Source organism: Aotus nancymaae, unplaced genomic scaffold (genome assembly GCF_030222135.1).
Source record: "Aotus nancymaae isolate 86718 unplaced genomic scaffold, 86718_ANA_hifiasm-v0.15.2.pri h1tg000006l, whole genome shotgun sequence".
Taxonomy (NCBI): Eukaryota; Metazoa; Chordata; class Mammalia; order Primates; family Aotidae; genus Aotus; species Aotus nancymaae.
The window spans coordinates 92,269,072-92,295,011 of NW_026988417.1; the positions used below are offsets into that span (position 1 = coordinate 92,269,072).

General features: G+C 40.1%; 2 protein-coding genes across 3 annotated transcripts in view; both read right to left on the bottom strand.

The window, feature by feature from the left end:
* The window catches only part of LOC105717539 (all-trans-retinol dehydrogenase [NAD(+)] ADH7), a 93,608-nt gene extending 74,296 nt beyond the window's left edge, over positions 1-19,312 (bottom strand). For both annotated transcript variants that reach the window (XM_064369491.1, XM_064369497.1), the window contains exon 1: positions 18,128-19,312. In XM_064369491.1, coding sequence (XP_064225561.1) covers positions 18,128-18,205 — 78 coding nt within the window. In that variant the 5' untranslated portion in view covers positions 18,206-19,312. The remainder of the gene's footprint in view (positions 1-18,127) is intronic.
* Positions 19,313-24,547: 5,235 nt separating this feature from the next.
* FRG1 (FSHD region gene 1) overlaps positions 24,548-25,940 on the bottom strand; it is a 32,309-nt gene continuing 30,916 nt past the window's right edge. The window contains exons 9-11 of the mRNA XM_064369525.1: positions 25,037-25,090; positions 24,821-24,904; positions 24,548-24,632 (exon numbers count right to left, since the gene is read on the bottom strand). Of these exons, the coding sequence (XP_064225595.1) occupies positions 24,569-24,632; positions 24,821-24,904; positions 25,037-25,090 (202 nt within the window). The 3' untranslated portion in view covers positions 24,548-24,568. The remainder of the gene's footprint in view (positions 24,633-24,820; positions 24,905-25,036; positions 25,091-25,940) is intronic.

The window sequence follows — 25,940 nt, forward strand, 5'->3', positions numbered from 1 at the left end:
CTCAACCCTGCTACTTTACTTCCCCTTCCATCCCACTCCCCTTCCCCAATTCATTCCTGTCCTGAACTAATAGAGGCATTTGCTAAACCACGAGAGGGTCTATCTAGCCTTCCACTCCCCAGCCCCGACTTTACCTTATATGTAGATGGGAGTTCAGTAATAACGGCCGAGGGACGGCGAAAGGCAGCCTATGCTGTAGTTACAGATTCAGCCACCCTCGAGGCACGCCAACTCCCTGATGGGACAACATCCCAAAAGGCAGAGCTCATTGCCTTAACCCGAGCTCTCACACTAGCAAAAGGGAAACGGGCAAATATCTATACAGACTCCAAGTATGCTTTCCTTATTACTCATTGTCACTCTGCCCTTTGGAAAGAGCCAGGATTCCTTACCATAAAGGGGATCCCCATAGTCAATGCCACCCATATCTCAAACCTCTTGCAGGCTCTGTTACTCCCCAAAGAGGTTGCTGTCATCCACTGTCGGGGGCACCGGACCCAGCAGGATCCCATTTCTCGGGGCAATGCAAGGGCAGATGCAGTAGCAAAGGCTCTAACCAGTACCAGGCCAGCTCCTGCTCCGGTCCTGTTCCTTACCACAGCCACGTTGCCGGTGTACTCGCCGTCGGAAAGACAGGACCTTATGTTAAGGGGTGGAACCAAGTCTGACCAGGGCTGGATCTTCCTAAATAATAAGATCGCCCTTCCACGGGAATAGGCTCCTAAAATTATTGCCGAAATCCACCAATCCTTACATATAGGGCCCAAAGCATTATACCGCTTTGTGCAACCCCTCTTTTATTCATCAGGTTTGCAACAGACAATTGAGCAGGTACACTAAACATGCATTACTTGCTCTAAGGTCTCATCTCAGGGAAGCTTGAGACTGCAGTTTCCCACCCACCAAATGCATGGCAATCTGCTGGCTCAGGATTGGCAAATTGATTTCACCCATATGCCCACTCACAAAAAACTTCGCTACCTCCTAACCTTTGTAGATACCTTTTCAGGTTGGATTGAAGCCTTCCCTACCTCTCGTGGAACAGCAGATACGGTAGCATCCATTCTTATTCAAGAGATCATCCCCCGCTTTGGCCTACCTGCCACCATCCAGTCAGACAACGGTCCAGCATTCATAGCCCAGGTAGTCCAGCTGGTCGTCAAGTCTCTCAACATCTCCTGGAAACTACACATCCCCTACCACCCTCAGTCATTGGCCAGCCCCTACTATGCCTGGCAGTTCTACTTGCAGGAATCCTGGAAACAAGGCCCCACCACTAGAACCCAATACAGCACTACCAGCTCGTATGTGAGAAGTTGGACATGTCCGACTCTTCAGTCGAGGTGCCAGCCGACTGACCTGTCCGCCTTACTTCGCCCCTATTCAGCAGGAAGTAGTCAGAAAGAGCAGCGCCCTCTATCTATCATCAAAAGGTCGGAATGTAAGGTTGGCCAAGTCGTGGAGAGTTCGGACACGCCTCCTCCCCTCGCCGGGAGCTCGGACATGCCTTCCTCCCCTCGCCGGGAGCTCGGACACGCCCCCTCCCCTCGCCGGGAGCTCAGACACGCCTCCTTCCATCCGGGTCCCACTCCCCTCCATTTTGTCCCACCCACCTTGGCCACAGCCAATCGGATGCCTCCACTCCCTATAAAACCCCGTGCCTGAGAGGAGTCCGCGCGACTTCTCCGGCCCTTCCTGTCCGGACCGCAGAACCTCGTCCGGGAGCCTGAATAAATTCCCTTGCATTGGATTATTTGCGTGCTGGCCTCAGTTTCTCCGTTTCGTCTTCGGTGAAAACAGACCTTACAGTCACTATGAACAAAAAATAGAAATATGTGGCTAAGAATTTTCTAGAAAACATATAAAAATCTGTACTGACTATATCTCCTTTAATCAAGGATACACATGTAATGATTCCTAATGATTCCATTCTAATGATTAGGTTAAACAATTCTAAAAACGTACATATCCATAAAATCCATTTAGTAACTGTCATTCTGTATAAAGCCTTTATTCTCCTTTTAAGTAACTGGAAGGGGGTAGGAAATGTGACTAGGCTCATAAAAGAAAAATGAGAAAGGGCAACAAAAGACAGCTGAGTTGTTATTTTTAACCCGAATCTACTCAGCCTCGTTTAGAAGAGGACGACACTTAGGTTCAATTATTGCACTAAAAAAAGCCAGTTAACTTATACAGTCTTCCAGGAAGCAACCCATCTGACAAAGGGCTGATATCCCGAATTTACAACAAACTAAAACAGATTTACAAGAAAAAAAACAAACAAGCCCATTAAAAAGTGGGCAAAGGATATGAACAGACACTTTACAAAAGAAGACATATATGAGGCCAACAAACATGAAAAAATGCTCATCATCACTGGTCATTAGACAAATGCAAATCAAAACTACATTGAGATGCCATCTCATGCCAGTTAGAATGGTGATCATCTGGAGACAACATATGCTGGAGAGGATGTGGAGAAATAGGAACACTTTTACACTGTTGGTGGGAGTGTAAATTAGTTCAACCATTGTGGAAGACAGTATGGTGATTCCTCAAGGACCTAGAAATAGAAATTCCATTTGACCCAGCAATCCCGTTACTGGGTATATATCCAAAGGATTATAAATCATTCTACTATAAGGACACATGCACACGAATGTTCATTGCAGCACAGTTTACAATAGCAAAGACCTGGAATCAACCCAAATGCCCATCAATGATAGACTGGACAGGGAAAATGTGGCACATATACACCATGGAATATTATGCAGCCATCAAAAATGATGAGTTAACGTCCTTTGTAGGGACATGGATGAACCTGGAAATCATCATTTTCAGCAAACTGACACAAGAACACAAAATCAAACACTGCATGTTCTCACTCATAGGCGAGTGTTGAACAATGAGAACACATGGACACAGGGAGGGGAGCACTATACACTGGGGTCTGTTGGGGGGAAATAGGGGAGGGACAGTGGGGCGTGGGGAGTTGGGGACAGATAGCATGGGGAAAAATGCCACATATAGGTGAAGGGGAGGAAGGCAGCAAATCACACTGCTACGTATGCACCTATGCAACAATCTTGCATGCTCTTCACATGTACCTCAAAACCTAAAATGCAATAAAAAAAATAAAAAAATAAAAAAATAAAAACTAACTTCTTGACTGAGAAGCCCTTGCCCCTTGAAGCAATTTCTGAGACAGAGATAGTCAGTACCTTCAGTCATTAGTTCAGTGTCACTTCTTTTGGGGGATTGTCTATTCATGGTAGTTAACTGAGCGCGTACAATGCCCAGTTACCAATGAAGCACAGGCAGTTTATAAAGTTATGAATTTGTGGAAGACTTGACAGTTGCAAAAATCAATAGTATTAGGGGTTTTTATTTCTTGGTAGATTGATTAGGATCTTTAAAATTTGGCCCCAAATAGTTTAAGCAGAAATTCTTGTAGACAAAAGGCAAATGAAAGAGCTGTCTTCTTTCCTTTTCTATTCTCCACTTTAAAATATCCCAGACTAGTATTTGAGAGTACTTAAATTTACTAAACAAAAGAGAAGACCAACAAACTCTTTGCTTTTCATATTCATTTTCTTCAAAAAGCAAGCTTTCTAAATGACAATCTCCTAAAAATACCAGTTAAGAACAGATGCTACTATTTTGTTAGTACTTTATGAGATAACTCCAAGAATCCTAATGAGTTGCTATCACACTCTCAACACTTCCCTTTACTCCTGTTTTCCATGCATTCTCTATTATATGCAAGAAAACAAAGAAAAATGCAGTTAAGTAAATGTAAAATACCAAGTAGTATAAACTAAGTTGTGTATTCTCAAATGTGCTAAGCAGCAAGGAAGCCTGACTTGTAACATTATGTGTTTGTTCCTTCTAAAACCATTAAACCTAGAATGGGGGAAAGGAAGGCAGCCATATAAGCTGAGAAATGGCAATTTTGAGCATACATCTCTTCTGCCTCCCCCATTTTCTTTTGTGCTTTGAGCATTTTAAATAGGATGGCCTGAAGGAGGCATCACAGAGATGAGCTTGGCTTACTTCTTATATCCATTAAATGCAAGGGCCTATGATGAGGTTTTAGAAGACTGCGATGGAAAAAAAAATTCTAAATCCTTACCTTTGGATTATTTATCCTGCCCTCTTCCGGCAAGTAATTGGTAGCCTATCAAACATACTTTTTCTAGTGAAGCGTCAGGATCAATTTTTGACAAATGCACTTTCTGTTAACACTGTGTATTCAGTGAAATTGCTTGTGTTAGAGAGTTGGTTAATTGGTTTTCTTTTACAGGTGGATCTGGTGGTGGCAGTAGCCATGTTTCATAAATACCATCAAAGCTTAGTAAAGCAAATCATAAAAGCATATATGAGAGACAAAAGGAGGTATAAGATGAAAATTTAGTCAGTAATTAAAGAGACCTACTTGAATTTATTGCATATCTTTCCTTTAGGGAACAAACAAGGGTCAGATTTTCCATACTGAGGGATGACTTTGTCTCCTGGAGAGAAAAATGAAATCATTCATCAAAAATTCTCTCTGGAATGCTGAAAGGAGAAATATATACAAAAGACTATGGTGTATTTCAATTAAAGCCTCTCACAATACACGCCCAAACTCACTTTTAATAAGGGGAAGAATCTTTTATCCTCCAGATTAAATTCATCAAAGACTGGGTTTGAGCCATGCAGTTACTATTTCCTAACTTGTGGACTGTGCTAGGTCACTTGATTGCTATCAGTCAATATCATCTAAAATATTCAGTTTCCCCAAAATTACAAGACATGCAAAAAAATAAAACCAGAGCTTATGGCCCATACACTGGGGAAAAAAGCAGGCAAAAGAAATTGCTTGTGAAAACAACTAGACACTGAATTTAACACACAAAGCCTTCAAAGTAGACATTATAAATATGATCAAAGAACTAAAGAAAACCATAATTAAATAAAGGAAGGTGGCTTACTCTGCTTGTGCTGCTATAATAGAATACTTGAGACTGAGTAATCTATAAAGAACAGAAATTTATTTCTCACAGTTCTGGAGGCTGGAAAGTCCAAGATCAAGATGTGGGCATCTAATGAGGGCATTTTTATTGCATTCTCACATAACAGAGGGCAGAAGGATAAGCAAGAATAAACCCACTTTTGCAAGCCCTTTTTAAAGCAACATTAATTTATTCATGAGGATTCCATCCCCATGACCTAATCACCTCCCAAAAGATCTCACCTCCCAACACTGTAACATTGGGAATTAGGTTTCCAACACATGAATTTTGGAAGGGACATGTTCAAACCATAGCATTCCACCTCTGGTCCCCTAAAATTCATGTTCTTCTTAGGTACAAAATACATGCATTTCACCCTAAAAGCCTCCAAAGTCTTAACTAGCTCCAGTATTAAGTTTTCATCTGCTATGACCCTGTGAAAGCAAACCAGCTATGCACTTTGGTGGGATGGCTATAGGAAGGACATTCCCATTCCCAAAGGTGAGAAACAGTGAAAAAAAGAAAGAGTAACAGGTCCCAAGTAGGTTAAAAAAACCAACAAAGCAAACAACATTAGGTCTTAAGGCTTGAGAATAATCTTCTTTTACTCCATGTCCTACCTTCTAGACACACTGGGATGTCTAGAATAGAAGAATATATAGTCTTCTCAAGTGCACAGTCTTTAGGATAGACTATATTCTAAGCCATAATGTAAACCTCAATAAATGTAAAGGAATTAAAATAATACAAAGTATGTTTTCTGACCACAGTAAGTGAAATAAAATTAGAAATTAGAAATAGTGGTAACTTGGGAAACTCAAAAATATATGGAAATTAAATAATATACTCCTGAACAACCAATTAATCAAATAGGAAATCAAAAGGAAAACTAGAAAATACTTTGAGATAAATGAAAGTGAAGGCACAACATATTAAAGCATATGAGATACAGCTAAAGAAACACTTGGAGGGAAATTTATAGTTCTAATTTAGTATATTAAAAAGAAACAAAGATCTCAAACCAGTAAGTTACCCTTTTACCTAGAATAATGCAGAAAAAAACATGAAACCTACATCAAGCAAAACCTAAACATTGAGTACAAATTGTTGGAATAGGATGTAGGAAAATAAGAGAGAAAAATCAATGGGAACAAAGACTGGTTATTAGGAAAAAAACAACAAAACTGGCAAAACTTTAGCTAGATTAACCAAGAAAAATAAGAGAGGACTCAAATAACTAGAATCAGAAATGCATGAGGGAACATTACTACCAACTTTACAGCAATAAAATAAATGCATAAAAGACTATAAAGGAATAGTATAGAAAACTGTATGTTAAAAGTTAAATAACTTAGATGAAATTGATAAATTCCTAGAAAACACAACCAAACAGATTCGAGAAGATATAGAAAATATGATCTGTACATTTGTAAAATGCAAAGAGAATTAATATTTTAAAAAACTAACTGCAAAGAAATGCCCATGCCTGTATAACTTCACTATTGAATCTTCTGAAAATTTAAAGAAAAATACCAATTCTTACTACCAATTCTTCACAAACCCTTCCAAAAATTCCCAGTTCATTCTATAAGGTCAATATTACTCTAATTCCAAAACCATATGAAGACATTATAAGAATGAAACAAGCAAACAAAAAGACAAACCAATATCTCTTATGACTATGGATACAAAAATCTTCAATACTAGCAAACCAAATCTAGCAACATAGAGTGAATGATACACCATGACCAAGTGAGATTTATTTTAGGATAGCCAAGTTGTTTTAACATCCAAAAATCAATTAACATTATACACAAAATAAATACACAAAACATGGTCATCTCAATAGAGGTAGAAAAGGGACATTTGATAAAATTCAATACTCTCTCACGGTAAAAACACCCAACAAACTAGGAATTAAAAAGGAACTTTCTTAATCAAGGGAAGGGCATGGATGAAAAACCTATAGCTAACATCCCACTTAATGGTGAAAGATTAGATGCTTGATGCTTTCCCTAAGATCAGGAACACAGTAAAGATATTCATTCTCACCAATTCTTTCAACATGGCACTGGAGGGTCTAGCAAAGGCAATCAGGCAAGAAAAAGAAATAAGAAGCATCAGATTGGAAAAGTAAAACTGTATTTACAGATGACATAACGCTGCATATAGAAAATACTAAGGAATCCATTAAAAATGGAACTAAGTGAGTTAACCATCATAAGATCCTTCTCAAAATAAGACATACATGTGGCCAAGAAGCATACTAAAAAATGCTCAATATAACTAATCACTGGAGAAATGCAAATCAAGACCCCAATGAGATTACCATCTCACACCAGTCAGAATGGCTATTATTAAAAAGTTAAAAACAAAAACAAACAAAAAAAATGCTTTTGAGGTTGTAGAGAAAATGGAACATTTATACACTGCTGGTGAAAATGTGAATTAGTTCAATTTTTATAGAAAGCAGAGTAGCAATTTCTCAAAGAACTTATAATTACTACTCAACCCAACAATTTCATTATTGGGTATATACCTAAAGAAAGAAAAATTATGCTACTATAAAGACACATGCACATGTATGTTCATAGTAGCACTATTCACACTAGTAAAGACACAGAATCAACTTAAATGCCCACCAATGGTAGACAAGATAAAGAGAATGTGGTACCTATACACCATGAAATACTATGCAGCCATAAAAAAGAATGGCATCATGTCCCTTGTAGCAACATGGATGAAGTTAGAGGCCATTATCCTAAGCAAACTAACACAGGAACTTAAAGCCAAATATCACTTATAACTGGGAGCTAAGCATTGAGAACACATGGACACAAAGAAGGCAACAATAGACACTGGGGGCTACTTGAGGCTGGAGGATGGAAGGAGGGAGAAGATCATAAAACTACATATGAAGTACTGTGCTTATTACCTGGGTGATGAAATAGTATGTATACCAAACCCCTGTGACACACAATTTGCCTTTATAACAAATCTGCACATGTACCCATAATAAAACCTAAAATAAAAGTTAAAAAAAATAAGGACAGTAATAAAATCATACTTTCACTTAACAGATGTAACTATTCTGTATATAATAAAAAAGTGTGCTAACACTCTTCCCAAAAAGCATTCAAAGTCCTTGGGTGATGTTCACTCTTCTCATTGATTGAAGGATGCAAAGTATTGTTCCTGGGTGTGTCTGTGAGGGTGTTGCCAAAAGAAATTAACATTTGATTCAGTGGTCTGGGAAAAGCAGACCCACCCTTAATCTGGGTGGACACAAGCTAATCAGCTGTCAGTGAGGCCAGAATAAAAGTAGGCAGAAGAACATGAAAAGACTAAACTGGCTTAGCCTCCCAGCTTACATCTTTCTCCCATGCTGGATGCTTCCTGCCCTTGAACATCAGACTCCAAGTTCTTCAGCTTTGGGATTCAGACTAGCTTCCTTGCTCCTCAGATTGCAGATGGCCTATGTTGGGACCTTGTAATCATGTGAGTTAATACTCCTTAATAAGCTCCCCTTTATTTATACATCTATCCCATTAGTTCTGTCCCTCTAGAGAACCCTGACTAATACAGGTCTGTTCATGTCATTTGATCACTTTTTAGAGATTTAATGAGTTTTTTTGCTTGTAAACTTGTTTAAATTTCTTATAAATTCTGGATATTAGACCTTTGGATGTATAGTTTGGTAATATTATTCCCATTCTGTAGGTTGTCTGTTTATTCTGCTGATAGTTCCTTTCGCTGTGCAGAAACTCTTAAGTTTAATTAGATCCCATTTGTCAATTTTTGTTTTTGTTGCAATTACTTTTGGTATCATCATGAAATCTTTTCCAGGATCTATGTGAAGAATGGTATTTCCTAAGTTATTTTCTAGAGATTTTTTCAGTTTTAAGTTTTATATTTAAGTCTTTAATCCACCTTCAGTTGATTTTTGTATATAGAGCAAGGAAGGGGTCCAGTCTTAGTCTTCTACATATGGCTAGCCAGTTATCTCAGCACTATTTATTGAATAGAGTCTTTTCCCCAATTTATAATTTTGCCAACTTTGTCAAAGATCAGATGGTTGCAGGTGTGTGGTATTATCACTGGGATCTCTATTTTGTTCAACTGGTCTATGTTTCTATTTTGGTACCAGTACCATGCTGTTTTGGTTACTGTAGCCTTGTAATATAGTATCATTTGAAAATGGGAACAAATTCCAGCTTTAAAAAAAATTTTTTTTTGCTTAGGATTGCCTTGGTTATTCAGGCTCATTTTTGGTTCCATATGAATTTTAAAATAGCTTTTTCTAATTCTGTGAATAATGTCATTGGTGGTTTGATAAGAATAGCATTGAATCTATAAATTGCTTTGGGCAGTATAGCCATTTTCGCAATATTGATTCTTCCCATCCAAGATCATGAAATGATTTTCCAATTGCTTGTGTCGTCTCCAATTTCTTTCAGGAGTGCTTTGCAATTCTCATGGTAGAGATCTTTCAACCCCCTGGTTAGCTGTATTCCTAGGTCTTTTACTCTTTTTATGGCTATCATGAATGGAATTGTTCTTGATTTGACTCTCAGCTTGGATGTTGTTTGTGTATAGAAAAACTACTTAATTTCGCCGGGCGCGGTGGCTCAAGCCTGTAATCCCAGCACTTTGGGAGGCTGAGGCGGGTGGATCACAAGGTCAAGAGATCGAGACCATCCTGGTCAACATGGTGAAACCCCGTCTCTACTAAAAATACAAAAATTAGCTGGGCATGGTGGCGCGTGCCTGTAATCCCAGCTACTCAGGAGGCTGAGGCAGGAGAATCGCTCGAACCCAGGAGGCGGAGGTTGCGGTGAGCTGAGATCGCGCCATTGCACTCCAGCCTGGGTAACAAGAGTGAAACTCCATCTCAAAAAAAAAAAAAAAGAAAGAAAAAAAAGAAAAACTACTTAATTTCGTACATTGTTTTAGAATCCTGAAAATTTGCTTAAGTTGTTTATCAGCTCTAGAAGCTTTTGGGCAGAAACTATGGGGTTCTCTAATTATAGAATCATATCATCTATAAACAGATGATTTTGATTTTTCTCTTGCCTGATTGCTCTGGCTAGGACTTCCGGTACTACGTTGAATAGAAGTGGTGAGACAAGACATCTTTGTCTTGTGTCAGTTCTCAAGGGAAATATTTCCAGGTTTTACCCATTCAGTATGATGTTAGCTGTGGGGTTGTCACAGATGACTCTTATTATTTTGAGGTATGTTTCTTTAATGTCTAGTTTATTGAGGGTTTTTAACATGAAGGGATCCTGACTTCTATTGAAAGACTTCTATATCTACTGAGATATTCATGTGGGTTTTGGTTTTTGTTCTGTTTATGTGATAAATCACATTTATTGATTTGTGTATGTTGAACCACTCCTGTATCTCAGGGATAAAGCCTACTTGATTGTGATGGATGAGCTTTTTGATGTGCTGATTAATTTGGTTTGCCAGTATTTTGTTGAGGATTTTTTTAATCTATGTTCACCAAGGATATTGGCCTAAAATTTCCTTTTTTTGTTGTTGTGTCTGACAGCAGATTTTGGTATCAGAGTGATGCTGGCCTCATAGAAGGAATTAGTGAAAAGCTCTTCTCCCTCTATTTTTGGAATAGCTTCAGCAGGAATGGTATCAGATATTTTTTGTGCATCTGGTAGTATTCAGCTGTGAATTTATTTGATCCTGGGCTTTTTCTGGTTGGTAGGTTTTTCCATACTGATTCAATTTTGGAACTCATTATTGGTCTGTTCAGGGATTGAGTTTTTTCTGGTTCAATCTTGGGATGTTTTATGCTTCTAAAAATTTATCTATATTTTCTGAGTTTTCTAGTTTTTGTGCATGTAGGTATTTATAGTAGTCTCTGAGAGTTTTTTGTGTATTTCTGTGGGATTGGGGATAATATACTCTTTGCCAGTTTGGATTGTGTTCATTTAAATCTTCTCTCTTTTTTCTTCATTAATCTAGCTAGAAGTCTCTCGGTCTTATTTATTCCTTCAAAAAACAAACTCCTAGATACATTGGTCTTTTGTACGGTTTTTTGCATTTCCATTTCTTTCCATTCAACTCTAATGCTGGTTATATGTTGTCTTCTGTAAGTTTGGGGGTTCATTTGCTCTTATTTCTCAAGTTACTTTAGGCGTGATATTAGGTTGTTAATTTGAAATCTTTCTAGCTTTTTGATATGAGCATTTAGTCTATAATTAGACTCTTTTATTTAGAATATACTCACTTTCAAAGTACTCTTTTATTTAGAATATACTCACTCTCAAAGTACTCTTTTATTTAGAATATACTCAGTATCAAAGTACTCTTTTATAAAAAATATACTCAGTCTAAAAGTACCCTTGTATTTAGAATATACTCACTCTCAAAGTACTCTTTTATTTAGAATATACTCACTCTAAAAGTACTCTTTTATTTAGAATATACTCACTCTCAAAATACTCTTTTATAAAAAATATACTCACTCTCAAAGTACTCTTTTATAAAAAATATACTCACTCTCAAACTACTCTTTTATATAAAACGTACTCACTATCAACATATTCTTTTATTTAGAATATATTCATTCTCAAAGTACTCTTTTATTTAGAATATACTCACTCTCAAAGTACTCTTTTATAAAAAATATATTCATTCTCAAAGTACTCTTTTACTTAGAATATATTCACTCTCAAAGTACTTTTATAATAAATATATTGACTCTCAAAGTACTTTTATAAAAAATATACTCACACTCATAGTACTCTTTTATTTAGAGTACAATCACTCTCAAAGTACATTTTCATAAAAAATATACTCACTCTCAAAGTACTCTTTTATTTAGAATATACTCACTCTCAAAGTACTCTTTTATTTAGAATATACTCACACTCAATGTAATCTTTTATAAAAAATATACTCACTCTCAAAGTACTCTTTTATTTAGAATATACTCACCATTCAAGTACTCTTTTATATAAAATATACTCACTCTCAAAGTACTCTTTTATAAAAAATATACTCACTCTCAAAGCAATCTTTTATAAAAATATACTCACTCTAAAAGTACTCTTTTATTTAGAATATACTCACTCTCAGAGTACTCTTTTATTCAGAATATACTCACTCTCAAATTACTCTTTTATTTAGAATACACTCACTCTCAAAGTACTCTTTTATTTAGAATATACTCACTCTCAAAGAACTCCTTTATAAAAAATATACTCACTGTCAAAATATGCTTTTATAAAAAATATACTGACTCTAAAAGTACTCTTTTATGTAGAATATACTCACTCTCAAAATACTTTTTTATTTAGAATATACTCATTCTCAAATTACTCTTTTATAAAAAATATACTCACTCTCAAACTACTCTTTTATATAAAATGTACTCACTATCAAAGTACTCTTTTATTTAGAATATACTCACTCTCAAACTACTCTTTTATAAAAAATATACTCACTCTCAAAGTATTCTTTTATTTAGAATATACTCACTCTCAAATTACTCATTTATTTAGAATATACTCACTCTCAAAGTACTCCTTTATTTACAATATACTCACTCTCAAATTACTCTTTTATTTAGAATATACGCACTCTCAAAGTACTGTTTTATTTAGAATATACTCACTCTCAAAGTACTCCTATATTTAGAATATACTCACTCTCAAAGTACCCTTTTATTTAGAATATACTCACTCTCAAAGTACTCTTTTATTTAGAATATACTCACTCTCACAGTACTCTTTTATTTAGAATATACTCACTTTCAAAGTACTCTTTTATTTAGAATATACTCACTCTCAAAGTACTCTTTTATTTAGAATATAGTCACTCTCAAAGTATTCTTTCATTTATAATATACTCACTCTCAAAGTACTTTTATTTAGAATATAGTCACTCTCAACGTACTCTTTTATAAAAAATATACTCACTCTCAAAGTACTCTTTTATAAAAAATATACTCACTCTCAAAATACACTTTTATAAAAAATATACTGACTCTCAAAGTACTCTTTTATGTAGAATATGCTCACTCTCAAAAAACTTTTTTATTTAGAATATACTCATTATCAAAATACTCTTTTATAAAAAATATACTCCCTCTCAAACTACTTTTATATAAAATGTACTCACTATCAAAGTACTCTTTTATTTAGAATATACTTACTCTCAAAATACTCTTTTATAAAAAATATACTCATTCTCAAAATACCCTTTTATTTAGAATATACTCACTCTCAAATTACTCTTTTATTTAGAATATACTCACTCTGAAAGTACTCTTTTATTTACAATATGCTCACTCTCAAACTACTCTTTTATTTAGAATATACTCACTCTCAAAGTACTCTTTTATAAAAAATATACTCACCCTCAAGATACTCTTTTATAAAAAATATACTAAATCTCAAAGTACTCTTTTATTTAAAATATTCTAACTCTCAATGTACTCTTTTATTTAGAATATATTCACTCTCAATGTACTCTTATATTTAGAATATACTCAATCTCAAAATACTCTTTTATTTAGAATATACTCACTCTCAAAGTACTCTTTTATTTAGAATATACTCACTCTCAATGTACTCATTCATAAAAAATATACTCATTCTCATATTACTCTTTTATTTAGAATATATTCACACTCAAAGTAGTCTTTTATTTGCAATATACTTATTCTTAAAGTACTCTTTTATAAAAAATATACTCATGCTCAAAGTACACTTTTATAAAAAATATACTCTCTCAAAATATTCTTTTATAAAAAATATACTCACTCTCAAAGTTCTCTTTTATTTAGAATACACTCACTCTCAAAGCACTCTTTTATTTAGAATATACTCATCCTTCAAGTACTCTTTTATATAAAGTATACTCACTCTCAAAGTACTCTTTTATAAAAAATATACTCACTTTCAAAGTCATATTTTATAAAAAATATACTCACTCTGAAAGTACTCTTTTATTTAGAATATACTCACTCTGAAAGTACTCTTTTATTTAGAATATACTCACTCTCAAAGTACTCTTTTATTTAGACTATACTCCCTCTCAAAGTACTATTTTATTTAGAATATACTCACTCTCAAAGTACTCTTTCTTTTAGAATATACTCACTCTCAAAATACTCTTATAAAAAATATACTCTCTCAAAGTACTGTTTTATAAAAAATATACTCACTCTCAAAGTACTCTTTTATTTAGAATATACTCATTCTCAAAGAACTCTTTTATTTAGAATATACTCACTCTCAAAGTACTCTTTTATTTAAAATATACTCACTCTCAAAGTATTCTTTTATAAAAAATATACTCACTCTAAAAGTACTCTTTTATTTAGAATATACTCACTCTAAAAATACTTTTTTAAATATATACTCACTCTCAATGTACTCATTTATTTAGAATACACTCATTCTCAAAGTACTCTTTTATTTAGAATATACTCACTCTCAAAGTACTCTTTTATTTAGAGTATACTCACTTTCAAAGAACTCTTTTATTTAGAATATACTCACTCTCAAAGTACTCTTTTATAAAAAATATACTCACTCTCAAAGTACTCTTTTATTTACAATATACTCACTCTAAAAATACTCTTTATAATATACTCCGTCAAAGTACTCTTTTATAAAAAATATACTCACACTCAAAGTACTCTTTTATTTAGTATGTACTCAATTTCAAAGTACTCTTTTATGAAAAATATACTCTCTCAAATTAATCTTTTATTTAAAATATGCTCACTCTCATACTACTCATTTATAAAAAAAATACTCACTCTCAAAGTACTCTTTTATTTAGAATATACTCACTCTCAAAATACTCTTTTATAAAAAATATACTCACTCTCAAAGTACTCTTTTATACAAAATATACTCACTCTCAAACTACTCTTTTATATAAAATGTACTCACTATCAAAGTACTCTTATATTTAGAATATACTTACTCTCAAAATACTCTTTTATAAAAAATATACTCACTCTCAAAGTACCCTTTTATTTAGAATATACTCACTCTCAAATTACTCTTTTATTTAGAATATACTCACTCTCAAAGTACTCTTTTATTTACAGTATACTCACTCTCAAAGTACTCTTTTATTTACAATATACTCACTCTCAACCCATTCTGCATTTCCCTGTTTGTGTCTCATCTACATCCCTTTCTGATCTGCCTCTCTTGGTAAATGTTCTGACACCTGTCTCCCCAGGACCCTCTGATCCACTCAGCCCTCTTATAACTTGGGCCCGTATCTCTACATTTGTTCCCTTATTTTCACTGCCTCTGCTCGTGTCGAGTCTCTGGCCCTCCCAGTCTGTAGGTCTGTCTGTCTCTTTTCCTCCCTCTCCTCTCTGTCCTTCTTCTCTCCTTGCCCTTGACTCTCTGGTGTCTCTGTTTCCGTCTTTCCTCGCTGTTTCTATGGATCGGCATCTCTGCCCCAGTATCCCTCCCCACCTCCTCATCCCACATGCCCCCTTGCATGCCCACCGCATCTCTGGGTTGCTCAGGCGATTTCGGGTCCCCAGGTTACCATGGAGATGTTCAGGGCCCACCCTTCACCCAGGGTCACACAGGAACATCACCGCGCCACGCGCGCACCTACACACGAAGGACCCTGCAGACTGCATCTCCGGAAACCATGGGGCCAGGCCTTTCTCCAAGTAGCAGAGGAGGAGGCCCCTTCCCGCAGGGCGTTGCCATGGAGATGCGGGGCGGAGTTCCAGTGAGGGCCGTGATTGGTGCAGAACCTGCCAATCTCAGGAAGGACCGTGGAGAACTGAGGAAGACGCGGTGGGGGGCGTGCATGGCCTGGGCGGGGCGTGCGCGGCCTGGAAGGCGGCACTGCCTCTGTTGTCCCCGAGAAGCTTGGGGAGCATGGCGAGAAGCGGCAGGGAGTGTGACCTGCTCATTGCGACCGCCGCTACCCAGGGGACGGGAGGAGAGGGTGTAGAAATGGAGGCGAGGGTGGGGGAAGGGCAAGGAAGAGAGATCAGTCTGGCCAATATGGTGAAATCCTGTCTCTACTAAAAAATACGAAAGTAAGCCAGGCGCGGTTCTGCGCACCTGTAATGCCAGGCACTCAGGAGGCTGAGGCAGGGGAATCACTTGAACCCAGGGAGGCAAAGGTGGCAGTGAGCTGAGATCACAACACTGCACTTCAGCCTGAGCGAAGAAGTGAGACTCTCAAAAAAGAATAAACCATATGTATTCTTTCATAGCCAGTGTTTTTCTCTTAAATAGTATATCATTAAAATATTTCTAGCTCAAAAACAACAGATAATTTTTGAGATTATCATTTTAAATGACAAGATAATGCTCAGTTTAATGAGTAATTTAATTATTACTATTGGACTTTTTGTAGATTGCAAAGAGCATTCAAAACAAATGAAGTAGAATAAAAAATGTGTATTATGTGTTGTAAATATGGCTTTGTTAAGTCTTTTATTCAGAAATATATAACATATATACGTAATATAGAATTTATTTATTATAAGTCATGTTAAAAAATAGTTTAGAAGCTGCTGGTTTGTTTCCTTTTCAAATTTTTCAGGATAAATTTTTTTAGAGGCTCGCTCTGTACCCAGGTTGGAGTGCAGTGGCACAAACTCAGCTCATTGCAACCTCCACCTCCTGGGTCCAAGCAATTCTCCTGTCTCTGCATCCTGACCAACTAGGACTACAGTCATGCACCATCAGGCCTGGCTAATTTTTGTATTTTTAGTAGAGACGAGGTTTTGCCATACTGGCCAGGGTGGTCTTGAACTCCTAACCTCAGGTGATCCACCCACCTCTGCCTCCCAACGTGCAGGGATTACAGGCAGGAGCAACCACACCCAACCTAAATTTTGCAGGATAATAAGTAACCTTTAGGCTAAGTGCAGTGGCTCACCCCTGTAATCCCAGACCTTTGGAGGACAATGCAGGAGGATTGCCTGAGGTCAGGAGTTCAATACTGGCTTGGCTAACATGGTGAAACCCCATCTCTACTAAAAATACAAAAACTAGCCAGGTGTGGTGTTGCTGTATTGAAATGCGAGATTAAAATAATTCACCAAAACAAAAGTATGCGAAATTGCAGGGCCTTTATTGCCAGCGACCACGGAGGACTCATGTCTCTCTAACCCGTGGACTCGGCCCCATAGGGAGGGTGACAGGACCTTTTATGCCCGTAAACCAGCTCCAGGGGAAGGTGTGGGGCAGGGGGTGGGGCTGAAGGGATTCAGATATTCTGAGGGCCAGGGGATTCCATAAATCACCTCCTGGGCAGGGACGGGGTGGGGGCCTCCGGACATTCCAAGGGCTAGGGGACTTATTGTCATTCCGATTGCTACCTAAGTGGTTTACAGAAGTCAAGATAAACATTAGTTTACACATTTTCTGGGTAGCAGTGGAAATTACAGATCTTAGTTACTTATTACAAGTCACAGGGGCCAGGATGAAATTAGCTTGGGCCACTTATTTTGATAAGCAAAGGCCAGCAATTCTGGTAGTTACTGATAAGAAAAGGTAAACAGCTTCACCTAGTGGGCATTTTTCAGAGTAAACTAGTAGTTTTATTTACAGAAGCCGAAGTCAGCAGTTATTGCAAGGAGAATGGGGCAGTTGTTACAACTCATTTTTGGAGACACAGCTTTGTCTTATAAAATGGCATTGCTCAGGTTCTGGCTCTAGGCCAGCTATAGCACAGTGTTACATGCTTATAGTTCCAGCTACTCAGGAGGCTGAGACAGGAGAATTGCTTGGACTCAGGAGGCAGAAGTTGCAGTGAGCCAAGATCGCACCATTGCACTCCAGCCTGGGCAAGAGAGCAAGACTCTGTCTCAAATAAATAAATAAATAACCTTTTTAAGTATCGGGCACTTGTCTGGTTGTTTTTCTTTAGGTTAACATGCAGCAGTGATTCTTTTTGAGTTTCTGACACAAGATAGCAGTTTTTTATCCAAATAAGTCAACTACTCTACCCCATCCCTAAGACACTGGTATGGAAGGAAAAAGGAGGAAAAAGCCAGTACTGTGACTGCCTATGCTTCCCCCAGTGTGGCCCCCTGTGAGATGTGGGACAGTCGAGGCCAGGAACTGTTCAAGGGCACCAGGCCCCATCTGTCTGCACTCACTCACCTTCCTCAGGTCGCATGGGGGATGGCACTGACTTTCTGTGCTGCTGCTGCAGCTCCTTAGTGAGCTGGCCCTGGTCATGGGACGGGAACTGTGGGGTCAGGACAATAGAGGGCTTCACCACCTGTGGAATGAGAACAGAAGCTCATGATGAGTGCTAACCTATTAGACAATTTTTTAAAAAAGTTTGTTGAATGAGTGGAAAAAGAAGTTGATGCTTGAGTCTACAGTGGTCAAGAGCATGGGGGCCTCAGAAAAGGTCAGAACCAAGTCCAAATTCCTGTACTTTGGATTTCTACTTCATGCCATGCAAAATTACTTTACCCCTCTTCACCTCAGTTTCCTTCTGTGTGAAATGGGAACAATAAATTTCATTCCTTATTCAGTTTCCGTCAAGGATTCATGAGATAATACCTCTAAAACATCCAACTCATTTAAATGTATTGTCATTTCTGTCATAACTAGTGGGATCAATTTCACTATTATTGCATACACAGTTCTGTGCCTGAAACCTACCAAAAAAAAAAAAAAGAAAGAAAGAAAGAAAGAAAATCTTATCTCTAAAAAGTGTCAGTGATTTGTCATTTTTATATTATTAATCATAACCGTATTTGATCACACAAGGCCTTGTACATGGCAGGTGCTCGATAAACACTTGTGGAATCAATGCATGTGGGCTCCGCAGCCACACTGCTTAGGTCCTCTTTGGCCTCCACCACTTATAAGCTGAGTGATCTGGGCAAGATAACTCACCTCTTTATGTCTCTGTTTCCTTCACTATAAAATACAGATAATAGGAATCCCTAGCTCCTCAGGTTGTTGCCAGGGGTGAATAATTTGGCACATAGTAGGGGCTTTTTAAACATTAGCTGTGATAATCTCCTTCCAAATCTTCCTTTTCAGAGCCACAGATGAGGCCACAGTGCCACCTGGTGACACTAGAGTGTAAGTACACATGATCGTCGATATGCTCTCTCTCCACCACAAGTCCCAGACCGGTAGTTACCACCTGGAGGTTTCTGCTGCATCTGCCTTCTCAGGGCTCACATAAAGACTTTCGTATTTTCCTCCTCGCATTCCTGCAGATGGGGTTCAGGTTGCCTGACACCGCTGGGTGATCCACAGAGCAGTGACCGCCTATGCCAGCCCTGTGAGGTAGATGGAGAATATTCCTTCCTTCTCAAGCTCTGGGGAGATGCCAGGTCTGGGGGTGACTCATGCCCTCAAGTTTCTTGCTTTGCAGGGTCACATTTTCTGTTGGTGAGGAAGGCAAAGGTCACAGGAAGCCAGAGACCCAGGACATCTCTGTGTCAGGGGCCCAAACAATAAAGACCCTATGCTAAAAGCCCAAGGCTCATGTGCCCCCCAGGACTTCTCGCCTCACAGCTCTGCTGAGGGAGGATGAATACCATGTCCTCCCAGAGTTTTGGGAGCTTGTAGCAAGCAGCGTCTCCAGCACGAAATCTCTTGGAAACCTCAAACTGTGTCTAAAACACTCATGCACATTTTGCATCCTATTTCCCATATGTCAGTATGTTTTAGAAAAAAACCCTCAATTTCCTAAATATGCAAGAGAAATGGGTATTGTAGGACAATGTGGCTTTTTAAAACATGTTATTTAGGCCAGGAATGGTGGCTCATGTCTGTGATCCCAGCAATTTGGGTTGGTGAGGTGGGTGGATCACCTGAGGTCAGGAGTTCAAGACCAGCCTGACCAACAAGGAGAAACCCCATGTCTACTAAAAATACAAAATTAGCCAGATGTGGTGGAGGATCCCTGTAATCCCAGCTACTTGGGAAGCTGAGGCAGGAGAATTGCTTAAACCTGGAAGGCAGAGGTTGTGGTGAGCCAAGATTGCACCATTGCACTCCAACCTGGGAAACAAGAGCAAAACTCTGTCTCAAAAAATATATAGATAGATAGATATAGATATAGATATAGATATATAGTTATTTAAAAATCTTCCCCACCCCCTTTCTGAACTCCAAGAATGCCAAATACTTGTTCAACAAATATTGTTAAATGCCTACTATGGGCCAGGTGCAGTGGCTCACATTTGTAAACTCAACACTTTGGGAGGCCAAGACAGGTGAATCACTTGAGGCAAGAGTTTGAGACCAGCCTGGCCAACATGGTGAAACCCCATCACTACTAAAAGTACAAATATTAGCCGGGCATGGTAGTGCATGCCTGTAATCCCAGCTACCAGGGAGGTTGAGGCAGGAGCCACTGCACTCCAGCCTGAGCAACAGAGTGAGTCTCCATCTCTAAATTAATTAATTAATCAATTAAATCAAATGAATAAATAAATGCCTACTATATGCCAGCCATGATTCATTGTCTTGGACTATAGCAGAGAACAAACTGACATGGTTCCTCTCTCCTGTAGCTTACATTCTTATACGATAATGATAAGGGTTAACGTTAATTAAGCTGTTGCTACATGTTAGTTACGGTGCAAAGTCATTCCCACACGTTATTACACTTAAACCTGCTAGCAAGCTTACAAAGGACATAGTTATTTTTCCCTGAAAAACTGAGTCTTGGACAGGCATGGTGGCTCACGCGGGTAATCCCAGCACTTTGGGAGGTCGAGGCAAGTGGATCACCTGAGGTCAGGAGTTTGAGACCAGCCTGGCCAACATGGTGAAACTCCATCTCTACTAAAAATACAAAAATTAGCTGGGTGTAGTAATGGGCATCTGTAATCCCAGGACTCCAGTGGTTGAGGCAGGAGAATCACTTGAACCCAGGAGGAGGAGGTTGCAGTGAGCCAAGATTGCGCCATTGCACTCTAGCCTGTGTGACAAGAGCAAAACTCCATCTCAAAACAAACAAACAGACAAAAGTCTCAGAATGATGAAGCACTTTGTCCAATGTGACACAGCTAGTAAGTGTTGAGACCTCACAGCCAATCAAATCTATCTCATTCTAAACGCCATGCTGTGTGCTCTCTAGCCCATGGAGAATAATTTTTACACAATCGATGACATTTCTACACAACAATGTTCTTGTCTCAAGTCCAAGAGTGCCTCCTATTCCTCCTATAATACTGGCTTTCCAGTCTGTAAAGATGCCATTCTAATGCGTAGTCAGGTGGCAAATGGAGATATGACTGAAGTCCTCATGTGTGTACACACATAACCCTCTACACACTCGTCCTGTGTTTGATCAAATTCAAGTATTCTTTTTGATTACTGAACAAAACTGAGCTTTAAAAGGGTTAAAGTTTTTTTGTTTGGTTTTGAGACTGAATCTCTCTCTGTTGCCTAGGTTGGAGTGCAGTGGCACCATCTCAGCTCGCTGCAACCTCCGTCTCCCAGATTCAAGTGATCCTCGTGCCTCAGCCTTCCTAGTAGCTGGGATTAAAGGTATGCACCACCATGCCCGGCTAATTTTTGTATCTTTAGTAGAGATTAGGTTTTGCCACATTGGCCAGGCTGGTCTTGAACTCCTGACCTCAGGTGATCCATCCACCTCGGTCTCCCAAAGTGCTGGGGCTACAGGTGTGAGCCACTGCGCCTGGCCTAAAGGGTTGTAACTTTATGTATTGCTTTTGAAGTCTCTGGTTAAATGAATATTCTTTATATTTATTTATTTTTGAGACTGAGTCTCGCTTTCTTGCCCAGGCTGGAGTGCAGTGGCACAATCTTGGCTCACTTAAACCTCCACCTCCTGGGTTCAAGCGATTTTCCTGTCTCAGACTCCTGAGTAGCTGGGACTACAGGCACATGTCACCATGCCCACCTAATTTTTTGTATTTTTACAATAAATTATAGAAATGGGGTTTCACCATGTTAGCCAAAATGGTCTCGGTCTCCTGACCTCATGATCTGCCCAACGTGTTCTCCTAAAGTGCTGGGATTACAGGTGTCAGCCACCGTGCCTGGTCTGAATATTCTTTTAAAAGTAACCTGTGATTCTCTTCTGATCAACTGTTTTCAAACTTGGTATCTTTGATGGGTTTTGCCAGCATCAAAATCCTAAATCAAGTATTTTTGGTTTAAAATTAACTTTGGGATTTTTCAGCTGGGTCCCTTGGGGAGTCTAAAGAATGTATCTCTGATCTTGTAGAGATATTAAAAGACTAGATTTATTTGGCAGGTTGTATGGGCGGGCATTGTCAAATGTGGTGATACTGCATGGGAGGGCATTGTCAGACGAGGTGACAGTAGCTCTCATCTCAGTTATATTTATGGGTATATTGTTGATATACATGTTCCAAAAATTATATACATTTATATAATTTTAATATGTTATGATTTGTAATTTTGATTGTTATGCTAAATATTTGCTAAAGCCATATGTGTGTACACATGTTATTAATGGTTGGGCATGGTCGCTCATGCCTATAATCCCAGCACTTTGGGAGACTGAGGCAGGTGGATTAACTGAGGTCAAGGAGTTCAAGACCCACCTGACCAATATGGTGAAACCACTTCTGTACTAAAAATACAAAAATTAGCCAGGCATGCTGACACATGCCTGTAGTCCCAGCTACTTAGAAGGCTGAGGCAGGAGAATTGCTTGAATCAGGGAGGCAGAGGTTGCAGTGAGTGGAGATGGAGCCTCTGCACTCCAGCCTGGGTGACAGAGCGAGACTCTATCTCAAAAAAAAAAAAAAAAAGTTATTAATGCATTCTGAAGATTTTATGAAATTTATAAAAGTCTGGTGTTCCAGCCAGGTGAGGTGGCTCATGCCTGTAATCCCAGCACTTTGGGAAGCCGAGGCGGGTGGATCACGAGGCCAGGAGTTCGAGACCAGCCTGGCCAACATGGTGAAACCCAGTATCTACTGAAAATACAAAAATTAGCCAGGCAAGGTGGTGCATGCCTGTAATCTCAGCTACTTAGGAGGCTGAAGCAGAATTGTTTGAACTCAGGAAGAGGAGGTTCTGGTGAACTGAGGTCACTCCACTGCACTCCAGCCTGAGCAATAGAGTGAGACTCCATCTCAAAAACAAACAAAAAACTGTCTGGTGGTCCTGATGTGATGCTGTCAGTCATGATTCCAGTTACGAGGGGATGGTTGGAAAGCGTTGGGACAACCAAAAAACCGGGAGGGAGCAGAGAGCCAAAAGTCTCTAGCCCCCAATCTCCCCAAGCAGTCCGTCATACAATCCCCCCCAAAGCATGACCCTGCTTAGCTTCTACACTGGGGCCCCTTCAGTCTGCTATGGCTCCCAAGGGCTGCTAAGATGGACCCCTTTGGGGACTTCCCAGATCGCTGAGTGGGGTGCAGGTGTGCGGATGTGGGAACGGGAAAGCCAGAGTGTCAGGGGGCGGTTAGGAAGCTTTGCAACAAGCAGGAGAAATTGGGAAGGGAAAAGAAGCCAAAAACCTCCAGCACCCGTCTCACTAGAGAGTTCCCCATCCAAGCCCAAGCCAGGCCTGACCCTGCTTAGCTTCCAGACTGACCCGCCCTCAGGCTGCTATGGTGCCAGGGGCTGCCAGGACGGACACCCACGGAAACGCCCCTGTCCTTGGCAGGAGCGCAGGCCAGTGGGAACATGAAATAGAAAGCCAGAGTGTCAGGAGGCACCCCTGGGAAGTGTTGTGACACGTGGGAGAGTGGGAAGGAATCAGGAAGCCAAAGCCTGCAAGCTCCGTCTCCCCGACGCAGTCCCCCATCCAAGCCCCAGCCGGGCCAGACCCTGCTTAGCTTCTGCGCTAGGTTGTCCGAAGGCTGCTCTGGTGCCTGAACGCTGCCGAGAAAAACACACATGGAATCGTCTCAGGGCCCTGGCAGTGGCGCAGGCAAGTGAGACAGAGAGGACAGTGAGCCAGAGAATGGGTGGGAAGTGTCGGGAAGAAGGTGAAAAGGCAAAAGCCTCCAGCCCCTGGGCTTTGGAGGTGGCCCCCACTCACGACCCTGCCAGGCCCCACCCTGCTGAGCTCTGTTCTGGGTGACCTCAAGCTGCTATTGTGCGTGGGAGATTCCATGATGAATCCCCACTGGGAGGTCCTTGGCCACTGGGGGAGTAGGCGGGCTGGAAAGGTAGGGTCAGAGTTAGTCAGTCTTTTGGAAGCGTTTTGACAAGCAAAAAAATCCGGGAGGGAGAGAGAAGCCAAAAGCCTCTAGCCCCTAGTCTCCCCAAGCAGCCCGCCGTTCAAACCCCACTGAGGTCCGACCCTGCTTCACCTTTCGGTTGCGGCGCCTTCAGGCTGCTGTGGCACTCAAGGGCTGCTAGGACAGACCCCTCGGGGAAGACTTAAAACACAGCAGGGCCGCAGGCATGCACAGGTGGGAAAGAGATAGCCAGAATGTCAGGGGGTGGTTCAGAAGCTTTGCAAGAAACAGGAGAAATTGAAAAGGGAACCGGATGCCAAAATCCTCCAGCCCCCATGTTTCCAGGCTGTCCCCCATCCAAGCCCAAGCCAGACCTGACCCTGCTTACCTTCCCAGCTGAGGTGCCTTCAGGCTGTGAATGAGTTCCATGACTTCAAAGACAAACCCCTTCAGGGAGGTCCCTGGCCAAGGCAGGGGCCCAGGCAGGTGGAAAATAGCTGGCCAGAGAGTTGGGGTTCATTGAGAAGTGTTGTGACAACCAGGGGAAAGTGAAAAGGGGGAATACTCCAGCCCCCCATCTTTTGAGGCAACCCCCCATTCAAGCCCCCACCAGGCTTAACCCTACTTAGCATCCATGCTGGGGCCCTCTCAGGGTGCTATGGCGCCCAAGGGCTGTCAGGCAGACCTGAACAAGTATGTTCCCGGCTGCTGTGGTGGCACTTTCAGGTGAAAAGTAGCATCCAGTGAGTCTCGGGTCAGTTGGGAAGCACTGGGACAAGGGACAAGCATTGGGAGTCAGTCTTTGATTGGAAAAGACTGTTGCTAATTATACTCATAATTGTCTTGTGCTATTTGTTAATCCTAAAAGGCAAGGCTGGAATGAAAGCAAGGACCCCCTCACCTGACTGACCCATGGCTGAAGGAATCAGTGGCTGGAAGACAGCAAAGCCTGATACTGTTGAAAAGAAAAAGGGGGAGATAGTGATATTCACTTGGGGTGGCAAAACATTAAACATTAGGAAAAGTTATAGATTGTAATCTCAAAACTTTTGGAAGGCCAAAAATTGTATTGAGGCATGCTGAAGGCAGCCACCTCGTTAACATCAGCATAGCAAAGAGACAGAGATGATCAAAGGCCTTCCCAGTTTAAGTCTGTTTACCCCACGCCTTTGTCTCCACTGTTTACTCATGTAAACTCTGTGCTGGGTGGCCCTCTCAGAGGAAGATTAAAGGCAAATTACTGTTAACAGTGTTTACTCTGAGCCTCAGAACCTAAAAGTTTCATCAGTAGTAAAACCATTCTCTTAACCGTGTTAATTATCTACAAGTGTGTTAACTTAGAGCCTCTGTTGTAAAATCTACGGGAATCAAAGTGTGGAAGAACAGAGGGTCTTGGTCGATTGGTTGCATTTTGCCCTCTGAAAGCAGCCAAGGCCATCCCATGCCCACCTAAATCACTGTAATGGTGTGAGAGTGTATTCGTTCACCCGTTGTTAAGTCAGGGTCAGCAGGCTGGACTTCCACCAGTGGTGGTTGACATCTCACAAGGGGACTCTCAAGACAGACACCCATGGAAAGGTCCTTGTCCTTGGTGGGGGCGCAGGCAGGCGGGAATGTGACACAGAAAGCCAGAGTGTTGGGAGGTGCTTGAAAAGCATTGTGACAACTAGAGGAGGGTGGAAGGAATTGGGAAGCCAAAGCCACCAGCTCCTGTCTCCCCAGGTGGTCCTTCATCCAAGACCCAGCCAGGCCCAATCCTGCTTAACTTCCAGGCTGCATCGCCCTAGGACTGGTATGGCACCTGG